Source organism: Ranitomeya imitator, chromosome 1, assembly GCF_032444005.1.
Source record: "Ranitomeya imitator isolate aRanImi1 chromosome 1, aRanImi1.pri, whole genome shotgun sequence".
NCBI classification, from domain to species: domain Eukaryota; kingdom Metazoa; phylum Chordata; class Amphibia; order Anura; family Dendrobatidae; genus Ranitomeya; species Ranitomeya imitator.
Genome location: NC_091282.1, coordinates 528,162,737 through 528,182,369, shown reverse-complemented (window position 1 = coordinate 528,182,369; position 19,633 = coordinate 528,162,737). Strand labels below are relative to the sequence as shown.

General features: G+C 45.8%; 1 protein-coding gene across 2 annotated transcripts in view; it reads left to right on the top strand.

The window, feature by feature from the left end:
• The first annotated feature begins 947 nt into the window (after window positions 1-947).
• The window catches only part of LOC138677167 (SOSS complex subunit C), a 44,490-nt gene continuing 25,804 nt past the window's right edge, over window positions 948-19,633 (top strand). Inside the window, exon 1 of one of the 2 annotated variants that reach the window (XM_069767084.1) lies at window positions 948-1,166. In XM_069767084.1, the coding sequence (XP_069623185.1) occupies window positions 1,142-1,166 (25 nt within the window). In that variant the 5' untranslated portion in view covers window positions 948-1,141. The remainder of the gene's footprint in view (window positions 1,167-19,633) is intronic. The other variant, XM_069767091.1, reaches the window with a different exon arrangement.

Genomic DNA, 19,633 nt, shown 5'->3' with positions numbered 1-19,633 from the left:
CAGAGCCATCACAAGGTACTAGAAATCTACCTATTTCAATCCATAGGAGGCGGATGTGTGGTAATACCCTGTGGCGGGCACTACCAGAAGACGGCCAGCTCCGCCACTGGGTAGTTGCAGCCGCTGTCGTAGACCCCCGCTGATTGGCAGGGGTGGTGGGAGTTAGACCCCGACCGATCACTGAAAACGTAGAAGAAAACTTCTTTATGTTCGATTATTGCTGGTGCGCTCATGAATCAGCTCCCAACGCATTCGCTGTGAAAGGCTGAGCTTCATAGAACCATGAGCTTGCTATATACTGTAATACGGTATTGTAGTGTATAGTATAAGCGAAATAATTTTTTTAATGTTAAGAACCAAAAAGAAACAGAAAATCAGAACACTGAAATTCCCATTTTTTATGCTGCACTTACCACAAAACAAATAATGCGGAGAATCAATTTTTATATCGCAACAAACGCTGCAAAACCAAAACCTAAGAATGCTAGAACTCTGGCTTATTTTGTAACGTTGCTGTTTTTCTGCTTTCCAGCACATATTATTGATAAAATAGATTATGTCACTGAAATGTACAACTGTTCCCGAAAAAAAACAAACTCATTTTATTATGCTAAAAAAATGATAGCTCCTGGAACAAGTGGAGGGAAAGCACGCAACTCCCTGGCTATGAAAGGTTAATAAATGGCCACAGTGGCTTTGCAGCAGCGCAGCTCTCCATTTCCGGCTCCTGCACATAGCACACATCGTTTGCCTCTGCAGCCTCTTTCCAGGCACTGTGTATTTATTTATTGGAGCGGCCACAGAGTTCACAAATCACCAGTCACGTCGTATAGTCCTCTACCCTCCCACGTCCTAGTGCTCTATGGTAGCAGTGACGTAACGCACGGAGACAGAGGCCGCCATCTTTGTTTTGGGAAAGATACTTCTAAGACGCGGAACGCATGAAGAAAAACGTACTACAGAATGTAGTACAACAGGAGTCTTTTCAAGACCAATACATTTTAGGCTTTTTTTGTGTGTTTTTGTCTCCGCTGCAATTTCCAAAAAGGAGGACAAGAGCTACACATGGCGGCCGCCGCTGCTTCTTGTGGTTGCTTAGTAACGACGTACAAGTCTACTCATCCTCCGAACGGCTGGCAAGATGGCGGCACCGACACCGGCAGCAGGTATACACACGGCGATACCGTCTAGTGAGTGGGTCAGGAAGTGGTAACGTGTGTCCGAGGCTTCCTGACCGAGGTGGTGGTCTGCAGTGTGGCGCCATCTGAGGCCAGGACGCCACACTGCGCCTCCCGCTAATGGCTGTCATAGTATGTGACCCCTGCAGGGGGCGATGGCTGCTGGTATCCTCAATTGTTCAGGTGCAGTTCAGCCTCAAAGCCCCCCATGTGCTGAGTAGCGGGGAGGGGATTATTCATTACTGCAGGTGTAATAACCTGTTCGCACTGCTGTCAGCAGCGCCAGCCGCACCGCAACAAGCAGTTTTCCTATCAAAACGACAGAACCAAATTAACCCCATCACACATACATGCATGCTGGTCACGCATGCACGCACGCACACTGGTCACACATACACGCATGCTGGTCAAACACACGCACGCTGGTCACGTACGCACGCACGCTGGTCACACGTACACACGCACGCTGGTCACACGTACACACGCACGCTGGTCATACGTACACACGCACGCTGGTCACACGTACACACGCACGCTGGTCACACGTACACACGCACGCTGGTCACACGTACACACGCACGCTGGTCACACGTACACACGCACGCTGGTCATACGTACACACGCACGCTGGTCACACGTACACACGCACGCTGGTCACACGTACACACGCACGCTGGTCACACAATGGTCACACACGCACGCTGGTCACACGTACACACACGCTGGTCACACACATGTCGCACACCTACACTGGTCACACACCCACACTGGTCACACGTACACACCTACACTGGTCACACACCCACACTGGTCACATACACCTCTGCTAATAGCATGGTAGAGCGCTCCGTTCACACCAGCAGCACAACCACGCTACTGGTTCACACTGGCACTCGTAGGGTTCACAGCACACGTAGGACCCAAGAAGCCAGGAGAAACCCCTTTAATTCTTTCATTACCTTGCTATTTTCCATATTGTACTCATGATTTTTCCTCCCCTTCTTCCAGGAGCCATAGCTCTTTTCTTCTTCCACCAATATGGCCGTATGTCAACAAGTGTAACAGGGTTCTGGAACTCATAATTGTATGAAATTGATAGCAGACGCCATGTCACGTTTTTCAGAGCCCCTGATGTACCTTAACAGCGGAAACTCCTCATAAGTGACCCTATATTGGTAGTTTATCTAGATCTGTGGAGAGCCCTTTTAACCCCCAGGTGCTTCACAACATTTTATAACTGAGCTGTGAAAATAAGTCACATTTTCCCCCACAAATGTTGCTTTAGCGCATAAAAAGTTTTTCCATTGCCAAATGTTGAGAGCTATAATTTTTCTATATTTCTGACAACAGGGTCATGGGAGGGATTGTTTTCAGTGAGCTGATGTTTTTATTGGTACCATTTGCAGGCACATGAGCCTGTTTAGACCATAAAAATGTTATAGAACTAGCAGGCCCCCTTGACCATCAGGACAACCTCGGGTAGCCACGATAACGATGGGGCCCTCACGATGACGACGTAGTAGGGCGCTGATAGGGCGCAGGGCTCACGTGACATAACAACCTCTTGAGCACCAAGATTGCAAATGCTGATACCGCTGGAACAGCACTGCCACCGAAGTTGAGTATAGGTGTTTTTATTTTAATAGGGGCAAACATTCAGAGTGAGAAGAGGTTGACCAAATTGTGGACAATCCTTTAAGGTCGAAAAATTGTCTTAAGACGAGGTGAAATGATTATTCCCATCTCGGCCCTCCGTGACTGACATGAATGAGATATGAATCCTCTGTTTGCCATCTCCTGTAGAGTTGGAGCTATGGAAGGAGCTGAAAGCATTACGGAAACAGCGAGGCTTAGCCGGTCTCTATGGTTTCCATAGTTTGGCCTTCAAGATGGATTATTATTTCCATCTCACTCATGAAAAGCTAAAATGGGAATACCGGTAACTCCTTAATGATGAAATTGGTGAGCCAATTACTTTACCTGACATTTATAGTCTGTTCTGTGGGTGTACTACCTTGGATGAGTGGAGCGCTGTCCTTTTTGACATGTATGTGTGGAGTTTTCTACTGCCATGTAAAAGACTAATTTTAAGCAGGAATATTGTAGAAAAGGCCAAATGAAAGTTCAATGTTATGAGTCACTGTAAGCATCATGTCATCTAATGTCTTTGAAATGTTTGTGTCCATTTACAACATGGTGTTGTGTAGCTTTGAGTGGTGAGTGCGCTGTTAAGAGCGCACAGCCTTTATTATATCTAGGTTCCATTAGTGCACCAACTGCGAAGTATTGGCTATATATAGTACAAGAAAACCACGAGATAGCAGTGCGTGTTAGTAATTGACACAGACAGATTCATCAAGTACTTTATGCCAGATTTCTGGGGTAAAACTTCTTGAATTGTCACAATATTTAGAATTGAGAGTCCTCAGTGGTTGATACCTTTTAAAGGGAAGGTGCCATCAAAAAAAAAATTTTTCAGAAATTGTAAAAATGTAATGAATTAATGATTACATTTTCTTAAAAAATATTATCATTTGTTTATATGCAACAGTGGGAATACCGCGCTACAAGTGGCTTAAACTGATGGACGTGCAGGATATTGCTATGTCATATAGGAACTGCATATGTTCCTGCGCGGCAGTCGCTATTAACTATACAGGTGACTGATTAGGCTCTATACTAGTATGTACTAGATTGCACCCAATAATAGTAACTGCTACAGGTCTATTCCTTACTTGGTGCAGCCGTGTAGATGTCGTCGCACTAGTGAGCTGTTTGCTTCGGACCCAGATGCCGAACCTGCGCTCCTAGAAGTCCGCTGCACCGGAGACAAGTCACGTCCTTGTAGTAGGTGAGTGTGCCGAAGCCAGCAACAGCCGTTAGTGGTGGCTGTGGGTATAGCAGGCGAAGACTGCTTGGATAGCGTGTAGAGCCAGAGACGTCCCGGCCGGAGGCGTCCCTGGATACACGCGGAAGATGGCCGACACCGCCGAGCAGTGAGTGACGTCACTTGGCCTAAGGAGACTCAGTAGGGCCAATCCTAACCTACGCGTTTTGAAGTGTCACGCACTTCTTCTTCAGGGTTACGGCCCACTGTCTCCAAACCCCTTTATAGGCGCCCTACCCATACCCCGCTGTGTGCTGACACCTACATGCAATTGCGTGTTCCTGGATAATACTGCCAGTGTTCTCACATAATACCGCCATATAGATCACACATAATGCTGCCAGTGTTCTCACATAATACCGCCATATGCTGCCAGTGTTCACACAGTACTACCATATAATTCTCACAATACTGATCAAGCATAATACCACCATACAGATCACATAATACCGTCATATAGATCTCACATAATGCCATAATACAGCATGACGCCCGCAGCTCCTGTTATCGCATGCATTGAGTTGTGTGTGCAATGGGGAAAGATATGCAGGGGGGAGAGGATTAGATACACGGTTCACCAGACAGTATCACACGAGAGGATTAGATACATGGGTCAGCATCACACAGGAGAGGATTAGATACACGGCTCAGCATAATTTATTCAGTCGCCATGACAGCACAACGAGAGAGGGGATCCGCCCTTCAGGGACAGGAAACCTCAGACATAAAAAGGGCGGCACCTCACTCCCCCGCCAGTTGGTTTCCTGTCCCTGACAGTGGAACCTCTTCAGGCAGACCTTTTTTTGAAGAAGGTTGAAGAAAGAAGTCTTCCCACTCCTGACAGGCCGGATCAGGTAGCGGGGGTCCCCTGCCTCGGCCTAGTCAGGAGGCCGGTAGCACCACACGGCAGGGGGACTGTTAGTGTCGGTGAGAGCAGGAGGAAGCAACCCCAAGGGGTTAGCTTCTAGGTGTCACATTACCTTGTGAGTATACGCCGCCGTGTCTACGTGGCCTCTGGGGTCTGTCCACTCCTGCCTTGGTGGTCCGTCTTGGCCGGAGGACGCTGCCGTCCTCTGTTCGGCGCGTCTGCCCTCGGCGCCGCAGCTGTGACCAGAAGGGGCGTGTCCGGATGACGCAGCGAGCGGCGCCGGGCGGTGGCGCGGCCGCGCATGCGCGGTAGCGTTCTTTCGCCGGCTAATGGCGGCGCCCAGGGGCAGGGGGAGGATACTGGCCGCAGGGAGTTCGGCGCTCAGCGTGGGGCACGGCGTGCAGTGGCCAGAGCCTATCGGTAGTTAATACCGATCGTTGACACCTGGAGGAAGCCCTGCTGACCCCCATCCGGGGGTGGTACCCAGGGGGATGTATTTAAGAGCTGCACAGATGCCCATCCTGGTTCCTGTCCATTTCCTAATGGAGTCACCGGAGGGAACTCCGCAGCTGTGCGGTGAACAGCAGCAGCCTTTGGAGCAGCCACAAACAGGAAAGTCTCAGAGAAGCTCCCAGCGGCGTTCCAGTGGCAGTAGTCGTGCTGGTGGAGCTAAAGCTGCTCAGAGGCCCACCAAATCCTCGGGCCGTAGGAATTCTCCGGCCAAAGAGGACCCCCCGATCACGGTACCGTTTACTTCAAGGATGGGTAAGTGAGCTACGTGAAAGTACACTTTCTGATTGGTGTCCCTCCTTGTATTCCCTCTCTCCTTATTTAGGGGAAAAAATGTGCTTCCAAAGCTAAACATAGGGAGTGTGCCGTTTGTACAGAGCCTCTCCCAGATGGGCATAAAAAGAAGCTGTGCAGATCCTGCATACAGCACTTAATCGAAGAGGAGGCCCCTGACCTGACGTCTACCCTTAGGGACATGGTCAGACAGGAGATCAGGGACTCCTTAAAATCCAGTTCTCATAAGAAACAATCCAAGAAGAGAATACTAGGTTCATCCCCTGTATCAGAGATGGATTCCGATAGTGTGAGCTCGGATTCTCATCCATCATCTTCATCTTCAGAGGACGTAGAGTCTAGCCGAACATGTCTATCATTAGATAGGATTAATCATCTGGTGAAAGCTATCAACAACACCATGGGGATTGAAGAGACTCAGCCAGAATGCTCCATTCAGGACATTATGTTCAGGGGCATAGACCGTAAATCCCGAAGGGTTTTTCCTGTGGTGGAGAAAATCAAGTCTCTGATTATGAAGGAGTGGAAGTCACTTCCGCCAGCATTTAAGAGAAGATACCCGTTCGGGGAAGAAGCTTCAGCTTCTTGGGACAAAGTCCCGAAGTTAGACGCAGCAGTGGCCAAAGCATGCAAAAACTCTTCTCTTCCATTTGAAGATTTAGGTAACTTAAAGGACCCGCTCGATAGAAAGGCTGATGTGTTCCTTAAAGGAGCTTGGGAGACTTCTGCGGGATCCCTGAGACCGGCAGTGGCGGCTACTTGCACAGCTCGGTCCTTGATGGTGTGGCTAGGCCACCTGGAAGATCAACTTAAGGATAAAGTGCCTAGAAGTGAAATCCTATCATCTATGCCCATGATCCAAGATGCTGCAGCCTTCCTTTCGGATGCATCAGCGGATTCGGTCAGGCTGGCCGCAAGATCTTCAGCCTTATCCAACGCAGCCCGCAGAGCACTTTGGATTAAATGTTGGCCAGGTGATTTACAAGCTAGGTCAAGGCTATGCGGCATCCCCTGTGAAGGAGTTCATCTGTTCGGTCCGGTACTTGATGAGCTGCTTGAGAAGGCGGGCGACTCTAAGAAGCGGTTCCCTCTATTAAGAAAACCTTTTTATAGGCGTGACTACAGCAGGGGATGGTCTTATCGCCGCAGATCTGATAGAGAACCAAATAGAGATTCATCCAAATATTACAGCAGCAGCAGAAGAAGAGGTAGGGGGTATATGTTTAACACCCCTCGGGACTCGAAGAAAACTCAATGACTAGCGGTCCAGGTGGGCGGTAGGCTTTTAGCTTTCTACCCAGCCTGGTTGAGGATCACCAACAGTCCATGGATACTCAGTATCATTAAAGAGGGATTAAAGTTCCAGTTTCATCAGATCCCTCAGGACAAATTTAAACTAACTCCTATCCGTTCTTCTCCAGCAGAACAGTTGGCGTTGGAGTCAGAAGTTCGGGATCTCAGACAAAAGGGGGTTCTTATTCGGGTACCCACGGAAGAGCGAGGTAGGGGGTTCTATTCCCCGTTATTCTTGGTAAAGAAGCCAGATGGGTCATACCGTACCATTATTAATCTGAGAGGCCTGAATGAATTCTTGCTAATCCCATCCTTCAAAATGGAATCTGTGAAAACGGCAATAAAGCTTCTTTTTCACAAGTGCTTCATGGTGGTCTTAGATCTAAAAGACACCTATTACCATGTTCCGATACATGCAGATCACCAGCGTTTTCTCAGGGTGGCGATTTCTCTTGCCGGCACAGTGGAGCACTTCCAATATCAGGCACTCCCCTTTGGTGTTGCAGTCGCACCCCGGGTCTTTACTAAGGTTATGGTAGAGGTTATGGCACACCTTCATGAGCAAAACATACTGATAATTCCTTACTTGGATGACTTACTGATCGTGGGGCATTCAGAGTTACACTGTAAAGAGCAGTTAGAGAAAGTGATGGTAGCACTTCGTAACTTAGGTTGGATTGTCAATCTTAAAAAATCGCGTCTTCAACCCTCCACAGCACAGCAGTTTTTGGGTCTTATTGTAGATTCAGCTCAGCAGGAATGTCGCCTGCCAGACTCAAAAGTTGATGCTATCCACCGGCTGGCCTCTAGAGCAATTAAAAATCCCGTAGTCTCCTTAAGAAGTGCTATGTCTCTTTTGGGGTCACTTACTTCTTGTTTTCCGGCGGTGATGTGGGCACAGTTTCACTCTAGGTCTCTTCAGTGGGATGTTCTACGTAATTTTCGGCGACTAGGCGCCAACCTAGATAAGAAATTCTCTCTATCCGTAGAGGCCACGGTTTCACTAAGGTGGTGGACGCACATCCCTAATCTGCGTAAAGGGGTACCTTGGACATATCATATATCACGAGTAATAACAACTGATGCTAGTCCCACGGGGTGGGGAGCACATTGGGAAAATAATTATGTTCAGGGTCTATGGTCCCGATCTGAGCAGGACTCGTCTTCCAATCTGAAAGAATTGATGGCGGTGGAACGCGCCTTGGATAGGTTTCTTGTACCTCTACAGGGTAGACATGTTAGAATACTCTCGGACAACCAGGTGACAGTTGCTTATGTGAACCGCCAAGGAGGCACACGGTCTACGTCATTAATGAACGTTACAAATCGTATTTTTCAGATGGCCGAAAATCACCTACTCTCCCTTACGGCCCTTCATATAAAGGGGAAACTAAATACCATGGCCGATTACTTAAGCCGCAACGAGCTCAAACAAGGGGATTGGTCTCTAAAACCGGCTGTCTTCAATCAGATCGTACGGTTGTGGGGATGTCCAGAAATAGATCTGTTTGCCAGTCGAGGAAACAAGAAGCTCCATCAATTCTGTTCTCTAGACCCAAGAGACAACCCGTACGCAATCGACGCTCTTCTGATCTCCTGGAACTTCAGTCTCGCCTATGCGTTTCCCCCTCTGAATCTAATTCCTTTAGTTCTGAGGAAGATTCGGGAAGACAAAGCCCGAGTTATATTAATAGCTCCATTCTGGCCCAGAAGGTCTTGGTTCCCATGGTTAAGAAGCATGTCCATTTCCCAACCATGGATTCTCCCAGAAATTCCAGACCTCCTCTCCCAGGGTCCAGTTTTGCATCCACGAGTAGCCAACTTACATCTGACAGCGTGGAACTTGAGAGGTCACTTCTGAAAAAAAAGGGATTCTCTCAGAACCTTATAAATACGCTGCTTAAGAGTAGGAAAGCCTCCACGACTAGCATTTATGTTAGGATATGGAGGAAGTTCCTATCAAGCTCAGGAGCACAGATCGATCAGAAACCTAATATTGCTCAGATCCTAGAATTTCTACAGAAGGGCCTAGATTTAGGCTTAGCCACCAGCACCCTTAGAGTTCAGGTTTCGGCTCTAGGGGCACTATATAATTCCAACATAGCTAGTAATCACTGGATAACAAGGTTTTTCAAAGCGGTCACCAGATCCAGGCCGGTTATTAAACAGAGAATAGTTCCATGGGACCTAAATCTTGTGCTCTCGGCTCTAACACAAGCTCCGTTCGAGCCCATTGACTCTGTCCCGATCAAGATTCTGTCTGTCAAAACAGCCCTCTAAAGGCCCCTTCACATTTAGCGACGCTGCAGCGATACCGACAACGATCCGAATCGCTGCAGCGTCGCTGTTTGGTCGCTGGAGAGCTGTCACACAGACCGCTCTCCAGCGACCAACGATGCCGGTAACCAGGGTAAACATCGGGTTACTAAGCGCAGGACCGCGCTTAGTAACCCGATGTTTACCCTAGTTACCATGCTAAAAGTAAAAAAAAAACAAACAGTACATACTTACCTACAGCCGTCTGTCCTCCAGCGCTGCGCTCTGCTTCTCTGCTCTCCTCCTGTACTGTCTGGGAGCCGGAAAGCAGAGCGGTGACGTCACCGCTCTGCTTTCCGGCTCACAGCCAGTACAGGAGGAGTGCAGAGCGCAGCGCTGGAGGACAGACGGCTGTAGGTAAGTATGTAGTGTTTGTTTTTTTTTACTTTTAGGATGGTAACCAGGGTAAACATCGGGTTACTAAGCGCGGCCCTGCGCTTAGTTACCCGATGTTTACCCTGGTTACCAGTGAAGACATCGCTGGATCGGTGTCACACACGCCGATCCAGCGATGTCTCCAGGGAGTCCAGCGACGAAATAAAGTTCTGGACTTTATTCAGCGACCAACGATCTCCCAGCAGGGGCCTGATCGTTGGTCGCTGTCACACATAACGATTTCATTAACGATATCGTTGCTACGTCACAAATGGCAACGATATCGTTAACAATATCGTTATGTGTGAAGGTACCTTTAGTTGCCCTCACATCGGCAAGAAGGGTTAGTGATCTGCAAGCATTGTCCAGGCAGCGTCCGTATATGCAAATTACGGAAGATAGAGTGGTGATGAGGCCTGACCCTCTTTATCTTCCAAAGGTCGCGTCAAAATTTCATAGGTCCCAGGAGGTAATCTTGCCTTCATTTTGTCCTAATCCCTCTAACAATAAAGAACAGAGATTTCATTGTTTGGACGTGCGTAGATGCCTTCTCAGATATATTGCAGTAACAGACGCCTGGAAAAAAGATCATTCCTTATTTTTATCCTACCAGGGAGTTAGGAAGGGGCTTAGGGTATCAAAGAATACGCTAGCCAGATGGATTAGGGAGGCCATATTTCTTGCTTATACCGCAGGTGGCGTGGAAATTCCAGAAGGCATAAAGGCACACTCCACTCGTGCGGTAGCCACATCTTGGGCTGAGAGGGCAGAAGTGTCGATTGAAGACATCTGTAAGGCGGCCACATGGTCTTCTCCATCCACCTTTCTTAGACACTATAGGTTAGATCTAGGTGGCTCCTCCGACCTCACGTTTGGGAGAAGGGTGCTGGAGGCGGTTATCCCTCCCTAGTCACTTTTTTCACTTCTCTGAAAGTCTCTCGTTGTGCTGTCATGGCGACTGAATAAATACGTACGCTACTCACCTGGTAGCAGTGTTTTTTCAGGAGCCATGACAGCACCCTTATATTCCCTACCCTCTTTGTTTATGGGTTCAACACTTCCTTTAGTTAATTCCTAAGTTTATTCACTGGGTGAATTGTACCATATATTAATATTGTCTATGTGCTACTAACCTAGAAGGTCCTTTCATACTCTGTAAACCAACTGGCGGGGGAGTGAGGTGCCGCCCTTTTTATGTCTGAGGTTTCCTGTCCCTGAAGGGCGGATCCCCTCTCTCGTTGTGCTGTCATGGCTCCTGAAAAAACACTGCTACCAGGTGAGTAGCGTACGTATATCACACAGTATAGGATTAGATACACGGCTCAGCAGACAGTATCACACAGGAGAGGATTAGATACACGGCTCAGCAGACAGTATCACACATGATAGGATTAGATACACGGCTCAGCATAATATCACACAGGATAGGATTAGATACACGGCTCAGCAGACAGTATCACACAGGAGAGGATTAGATACACGGCTCAGCATAATATCACACAGGAGAGGATTAGATACACGGCTCAGCAGACAGTATCATACATGAGAGGATTAGATACACGGGCCAGCAGACAGTATTACACAGGAGAGGATTAGATACACGGACCAGCAGACAGTATTACACAGGAGAGGATTAGATACATGGCTCAGCACAATATAGTCTGATGTCCTGTGAAGAGCTGCAGTGAGAGCAGGGTCGGAGAAGCACAGAGCCTCTCCCATCCCCCTCTGTTACCTCTCTGCAGCTCCTGATAGAGGACATCACCTCTGCACCAGGGGTGTCAAACTGCATTCCTCGAGGGCCACAAACCATGCGTGTTTTCAAGATTTCCTTAGCATTGCACAAGGTGCTGCAATCATTATGTGTGTAGGTGATTAAATTATCATCTGTGCAGTACAAGGAAATCCTGAAAACATGACCTGGTTGCAGCCCTCGAGGAATGCAGCTTGACACCCCTGATCTAGACTTCATCTAGACCTTAACCCCTTCACCCCCAAAGCTGTTTTCACCTTCATGACCACCTTCAAATTTTACCTTTCTGACGAGTGTCACTTTATAAGGTATCTCTGGAACGCTTCAACGGATCCCACTGATTCTGAGACTTTTTTATTTTCGTCACATATTGTATTTCTGGGTGGTGGTATAATTTTTCAATATGACATGCGTTTATTTATGAGAAAATTTGGTGAAAATTTTGCAATTTTCACATTTTTTATTTTTATGCCCTTTAATAACATTTCTCTCATGTCTACTTTATATGAGACACAAGCAATTTCCCATTTTTACAACAAAATGTGTTAAATATGTCGAGAGAAACTACTGTTTGGGTGCAGAGCAGTGATCAGAAGGAAAGGAGCGCCATTTGCAAATTTTGCATTCAAAAAGTCTGTGATAATTAGTGCACACCATGTCGAGTTTGGAGAGCCTCTAATGAGCCTAAACAGTGGACCCCCCCCCCAACAAGTAACCCTATTTTGGAAAATATACCCCTCAAAAATGTATTTAGTCATGTGGAGTGCACCTTGGTTCGTCACAGAATTTTACAACGTTGATCTGTGAAAATGAAAAATCAAATTTATCCAACAATGTTTGAGCCTCAAATATTTTCATTTTCACAAGAATAGCGGGAGATGGTGAACCCCAAAATTTGTTGTGCAATTTTTCCTGAGTACATCGATACCCCATATATAATCAAAAACTGCTTTTGAGGCACAGTGCAAATCTCATAATGGAAGAAGCACCATATTGGAGTTCAGATTTTGCTGGAGTGGTTTAGGGGTGCCATGTCACATTGGTAGAGCCCCTGGGGTTCCAGAACAGCAGACCCCCCCCCCCCCCCCCAATGAGACCCCATTTTACAGACTACACCTTTCAATGAATTCATCTAGGAGTGCAGTGATCATATCGACACCACAGGGGTGTCACAGAATTTCATTGGGTAGTGAAGAAAAAGTATAATTACATTTTTACCACCCAAATTTTGATTTTGATTGAAGGGGAATGAAGGTAAAGTAGGTCAATGACCTATATTTACCTTCATTTGCGGTGAGGCGCCCTCTGCTGGTTGTCCCTAGATCGTGGGAACTTTCCTAGAAAGCTCCCAGGCTCGAGTTCATAAGAGGCGCCCACTGCTGGTTGTCCTCATATGAACTCGAGCCTGGGAGCTTTCTAGGAAAGTTCCCACGATCTAGGAACAACCAGCAGAGGGCGCCTCACCGCAAATTAAGGTAAATATAGGTTATTGACCTACTTTACCTTCATTCCCCGGGGTTTTGCAGCCACGAACAACGTTGCATTAGCAAAGCTCGTGGCTGCAAAATATTTTAACCTCTTCAGATGGATTTACATCGTTGGACATTACAGATCTTCGGAAGGTAAGGATATTGTTGGTTTATTTTTTTATTTTTTTTACAGAACGAGGGTCTTCAGTGACTGGATTGGGCGTTGAATAAAATATTACAACAACCTTTGTGTTTATTTCATTAAAATAATTTTTAATAATGTGTTTGTGTTTTTTTAACCCTTTACTAGTATTGGATTAATAATGGATAGGTGTCATAATTGACGCCTCTCCATTATTAATTTGGCTTAATGTCACCTTACAATAGCAAGGTGGCATTAACCCTTCATTACCCCATATCCCACCGCTACACGGGAATGGGAAGAGAGTAGCCAAGTGCCAGAATAGGCGCATCTTCCAGATGTGCCTTTTCTGGGGTGGCTGGGGGTAGATTTTTTTAGCCGGGGGGGGGGGGGGGGGCCAATAACCATGTACCCTCTCCAGGCTATTAATATCTGCCCTCAGTCACTGGCTTTACTACTCTGGCGGAGAAAATTGCGTGGGAGCCCATGCCAATTTTTTCCGCCATTTAACCCTTTAATTTAGTAGATAGAACGGCCAAATTTTGCATATACACACTACTAACAGTAGTGTGGAATATGCAAAAAAAAAGATGATATGACATGGTTTACTGTATGTAAACCAGGTCTCATATCATGTCGGGTTTAGGAAGGAGAGAGCAAAAGCCGGTAATTGAATTACCGGCTTTAAAGCTATCTAGCGCTGTATGAAGTAATAATATATATACATATATGTGTCTAATGAGATATATATATATATATATAGTTTTAACACATGGATCCCTTCTTTAGCCGTATGTTGGTTTTGCAAGCCTGCGAGAAAAACACGCAGTACAGATGCCATACGGATTACATACGGTGGATGCCATGCGCAAAATACGCTGATACACCCTGCCTACGGAGGAGCTACGGACCACTATTTTGGGGACTTTTCAGCGTATTACGGCCGTAATATACGGACCTTATTGTCTTACGCTGAGTGTGACTCCAGCCTTACACCAAATCAGTACGATGGAAAGGATTCATAAGAAGGGGAAATCCGATTGTGTCCTTGCAGACTTGTCCACCCTGCGCTATAAACTCAAGGATTTACTTAATCTTAATTCTGCCAAAATGTTTGCCTGCTGTAAACAAAAATTTATATGCATGGCAATAAAAGTAGTACATTTCCATCCCGACCGCTCAAAAAACAAAAAGAGAAATACTTTATTAAACAGATCCGTACGGATGGCGACGCCAAGGTGAGCGAGTCAAAGGATATAGCTTGAGCTTTTCGGAGTTATTACCACTCCTTATATAATCTGGACCCACCCGCCTCAATGAAAGACCCTACTAAATCTGCACAGAATATTAACAATTTCCTTGCCTCACTGTCTTTGCCTGAGATTTCCCCCTTGGGTCAGGCCATACTCTAGAAGGAGGTCACCGCTCAGGAAGTAAAGGATAAGTTGGCAGAAATTCCGAATAATAATAATAATCTTTATTTTTATATAGCGCTAACATATTCCGCAGCGCTTTGCAGACATTATCATTACTGTCCCTGATGGGGCTCACAATCTAAATTCCCTATCAGTATGTCTTTGGAATGTGGGACGAAACTTGAGTACCCGGAGGAAACCCACACAAACACGGAGAGAACATACAAACTCTTGATGGGGTTTGAACCCAGGACTCCAGTGCTGCAAGGCTGCTGTGCTAACCACTGCGCCACCGTGCTACCCTAGATAGAAAGACCCCAGGCCCAGATGGCTTCCCAATAATTTACTATAAAAAAAAATTGCAGATATTCTAGTACCTGGTTTGGTGGAGGTGTTCAATTAATTTTTGCTGGGTACACCCCCCCACAAACTCTAGAAGCAATATATTACAACTAGATGGTAGCCTGATTCTAACGCATCGGGTATTCTAGAATATATGTAGTTTATTTATGAAGATTTTAGAATAATACATTGAATACACAGGATTCGGCCAACCGCGACTAATTAGCGAAGTGTGGTTCAAATCCCGCGCCAATTCGCGGCCGGACTGCGCCTGTCACTGATTGTTCGCGGCCGGCCACGTAGTATATAACAGCCCACGTAGTACATAGCACAGCTACGTAGTATATTGCATAGCCACGTAGTATATAGCACAGCCCACGGAGTATATAGCACAGCCCACGGAGTATATAGCACAGCCCACATAGCATATAACACAGCCACATAGTTCATAACAGCCCACGTAGTTATAACTGCTCACGTAGTATATAACAGCCCACGCACGCAGTATATAACACAGCCCACATCGTATATAGCACAGCCCACGTAGTATATAGCGCAGCCTAAGTAGTATATTGCACAGCCCACGTAGTATATAGCAATGTGGGCATCATATCCCTGTAAAAAAAAAGAATTAAAATAAAAAATAGTGATATACTCACCTTCCGTCGGACCCAGAACAGGCCTTTCCCGCTCCTCGCGACGCCCCGGTGACAGCTCCATGCATTGCGGTCTCGCGAGATGATGACTTAGCGGTCTCGTGAGATATCAATGCATGGAGCGGTCACCGGGGCGTCGCGAGGAGCGGGAAAGGCCTGTTCTGGATCCGAGGGGCCGACGGAGGGTGAGTATATAAGTATTTTTTTTATTTTTAACATTAGATCTTTTTAATATTGATGCTGCATAGGCAGCATCAATAGTAAAATGTTGGTCACACAGGGTTAATTGCAGCGTTAACGGAGTGCGCTACAACGCGGTCCGTTAACGCTGCCATTAACCCTGTGTGAGCGCTGACTGGAGGAGAGTATGGAGCGGGCACTGACTGGGAGGAAAGCGGCCATTTTTCCGCCGGACTGTGCCCATCGCAACTGTGCCCGGCCGCTTCCAATCAGCGACTTGGGATTTCCGTGACAGAGAGACAGAAGGACAGACAGAAAGACGGAAGTGACCCTTAGACAATTATATAGTAGATTATCCCTAAGGAGGGGAGGGATGGCTCTCTGTTCAGTAGTTACCATCCCATATTGCTGCTTAATGTAGATATTAAATTATAGGTCAACATTTTAGCTACTAGAATAAATATCTTGTATTGGCGGATCTAGTCCACCCTGACCAGGCTGGGTTTATATGAGGTAGAGAGGGCAAAGATAACTCCATTAGAGTTCTGCAGGCCATTGCATACGCAAAGCACACACGGCAGGCCCTCACTGTGCTCTCCACTGACGCAGAGAAGGATTTTGACTGTATCAGTTGGCACTATAAGACATGTGTCTTGCAGAAATTTGCCTTCCCTGCACCCTTTATCGAAGCCATATTGTCTTTGTATGCTTACCCTACGGCCAGGTGAATGGAATCCTGTCGGAGCCCTTTAAGATCTGTAACGGTACCAGGCAGGGTTGCCCTCTCTCCCCATCCTTATTTGTATTGGCTATGGAGAATTTAATACAATCCATCAGGCAAAATAGTGACATTAAAGGAATCAAGATTAATCAGCTGGAGGTGAAGGCTGCCGCTTTTGTGGATGATCTCTTGCTGTTGCTCTTCAACCCGGGGACCGCCTTCCCAAAGCTGTTAGAGATCTTTTTCTTTATTCGGGGAGCTATCCAATGTTAAAATAAATCTTGATAAGTCCGAAGTCCTTAAAGGAACACTGTCACCTGAATTTGGAGGGAACAATCTTCAGCCATGGAGGCGGGGTTTTTGATTCACCCTTTCCTTACCCACTGGCTGCATGCTGGCTGCAATATTGGATTGAAGTTCATTCTCTGTCCTCCATAGTACACGCCTGCGCAAGGCAAGACAGTGTCCCTTTAACATTTCAGCCGACGTGGAGGACATTTGCACACTTAAAAACTCTACCCAATTTAAATGGCCTAGTGGGAAAATTAAATACCTGTGATTTTTATCACAGATGACCCACACTCCCGCTTCCAACATAATTTTGTCCCCCTTTTGGAGAAAACCAGGAATCTTCTTAATTCCTATGATCTCCCCTTTTTGTCCTGGTTAGGTAGGGTTAATATAGTCAAATCATATATTCTCCCCAAAATCTTTTTTTTGTAATGAACATGGTCCCAATCTCCCTACCGAAATCTTTCTTTAACGCCCTAAATGAAATCATCGCCAAGTTTACCCACTTCTTGTGTGAAAATGTAAAATCTGGGGCTAAAACAAAATTTTTATTGTAAAAATGTAATTATTTTTTCTTCACTGCAAATGGTATAACATTCTGTGACCCAACGATGGTGTCAAAATGATCACTGCTCTCCTAGATTAATTCATCAAGAGGTGTATTTTGTAAAATGGGGTCGCTTATGAGGAGTCCTGCTGTTCTGGCACCTCAGGGGCTCTCCCAGTGGGTCATGGCACTCTCAAACTATAATAGTAAAATCTGCACTATAATATGGCTCTCCTTCACTTTTGAGCTTTGCACTGTACCTCAAAAGTAGTTTTCACCCACACATGGGGTATTAGCACGTTGAGGAGAAATTGCACAACAAATTTTGGTGTCCATTTTCTCCTGTTACCCTTGAGAAAATAAAACATTTGGTGCTAAAAGATGATCTTTGTGGAAAAAATGTGATTTTTAATTTTCACGGCTCTACATTATAAACTTATGTGAAAAACCCAGGGTTCAAAACGCTTACCAAACATCCAGATAAGTCCCGTGAGGTGTCCAGTTTCCAAAATGGTGTCACTTGTGGGGGGTTTCCACTGTTTAGGCACATCAGGGGCTCTCTGGCGTCTGCTCTCGATTCCAGCCAATTTTATGTTCAAAACCTCAAATGGTTCTCCTTTCTTTCTGAGCCCTGCCGTGTGCCTAAACAGTGGTCTTCCTCCACACATGGGGTATCTGCGTACTCAGCAGAAATTGCACAGCAAATATTGTGGTTCATTTTCTCCTGATACCCTTGAGAAAATAAAAAAAATTGTGTCCAAAGTAAAAAAAATTGTGAAAAAAAGTTAAATGTTCATATTTTTCCTTCCACATTACTTCAGTTCTTGTGAAGCACCTGAAGGGTTAATAAACTTCTTGAATGAAGTTTTGAACACCTTGAGGGTGCAGTTTTTAGAATGTTGTCACTTTTGGGTAGTTTCTGTCATATAGACCCCCAAAGTCACTTCACTTCAAATGTGAGGTGGTCCCTAAAAAAATTGTTTTGTAAATTTTGTTGGAAAAATGAGAAATTGCTGGTCAACTTTTAACCCTCATAGCTTCCTCACAAAAAAATTACCATATTTTTCAGACTGTAAGACACACCCCAAATTTTCATAAGGAAAATGGGAAAAAATGAATGCGTCAGATAGATGTCCGTCTTACAGTCCTGAATTCAGCTTACCCTGGGGGGATCAGCAGCGCTGGTGGAGCGAAGGCACAGGGGGTGTTTGGTGGTCCAGCGATGATTTGACCCAGTCTGGTTCGGCAGTGCTCAGGGGTGTGGGGGCTCCGCCGGCATTTTGGGAAAGCCCGGAGCCCCTGCACTTCCATTGCTTCGATGCTGTGGCATCAAGGAAAATGGCCGACAGGTGACACATTCGCAGATTGTGATGTCAAAAATGCAATCAGCTGGCGCGCTCCATGTATCTGGGTTCCCTCTGCAGCTTATTCGGTAAGCGCTATAGTAGCCGAATAAACCCTGACCCGATCAAATTCGCTCATCTCTGTTTGTAACCTCCTTGCCATTGAGTGACCATATTTACTCGTACGAGTACCTTCACATGCGATCTTGGTATTTTGTATACATTTGATCTATTAGAGACCTTCGCTCCTTTCTAGTATATTAGACTAGTAAGTAGGTCTGCGTTTACCTGGAGGGAAGCAGATCATTTGTTGTTTGTCGAGTAGAGCGATCCGTTCCGTCAAATGGGAGACTTTAGCTGCTCTCTATTTTTTTTTATTTTTAAGCTTGGATCCATGTTTTGTTAGTATGCCTCTGAGGACACATTTGAGATCTTCTCATTGACATTGTAAGTCAGTTTCATCATGTTCATGGACATTTTTGCAAGAGTGTATAGTCTCACGAAGGTGTGGGCCACAGGGTGAGTCTTTAAGCAGATTATCCTTTAGGTTCCAACATCTGAAGCCTTCTTGGGATTCATGTATATTCCGATTACAATATACAGCAGCATGATCTGATTATATATCTGAGATGTAAGTTGTCATGTAAGCAAGTGATGGCTAATTAAGAAGAAGTATTTGCTGCTATGCATATTTTGCAAAGTAGAATAATACGTATAATCCTTTGTCTGGTCTGGATGTAGTATCCTCCATACATCAACCAGTTTGGGAGAGTGGAGCACGGTTAGCAAAGTTTTTGTTTGTGTGTTGGATTGGTGACTCCTGCCAAGGGACAGGTCTAAAGAAGGATCCAAGACCAAATTAAAGTCACCTCTAATGATAAACTAAAAGATTTAGTAAAATGCCTTAAGTATTGACTGCATGTATTAATTTGGTCACAATTGGGGAGATAAAAGTTTGCAAAAGTCAAAATTTTGGAGTAGATAGAGATGTGAATAAACACATGCCTCCCCTGTGTGTCCGAAGTGTTTCTATAGTAGGACGCGGCAGTGATT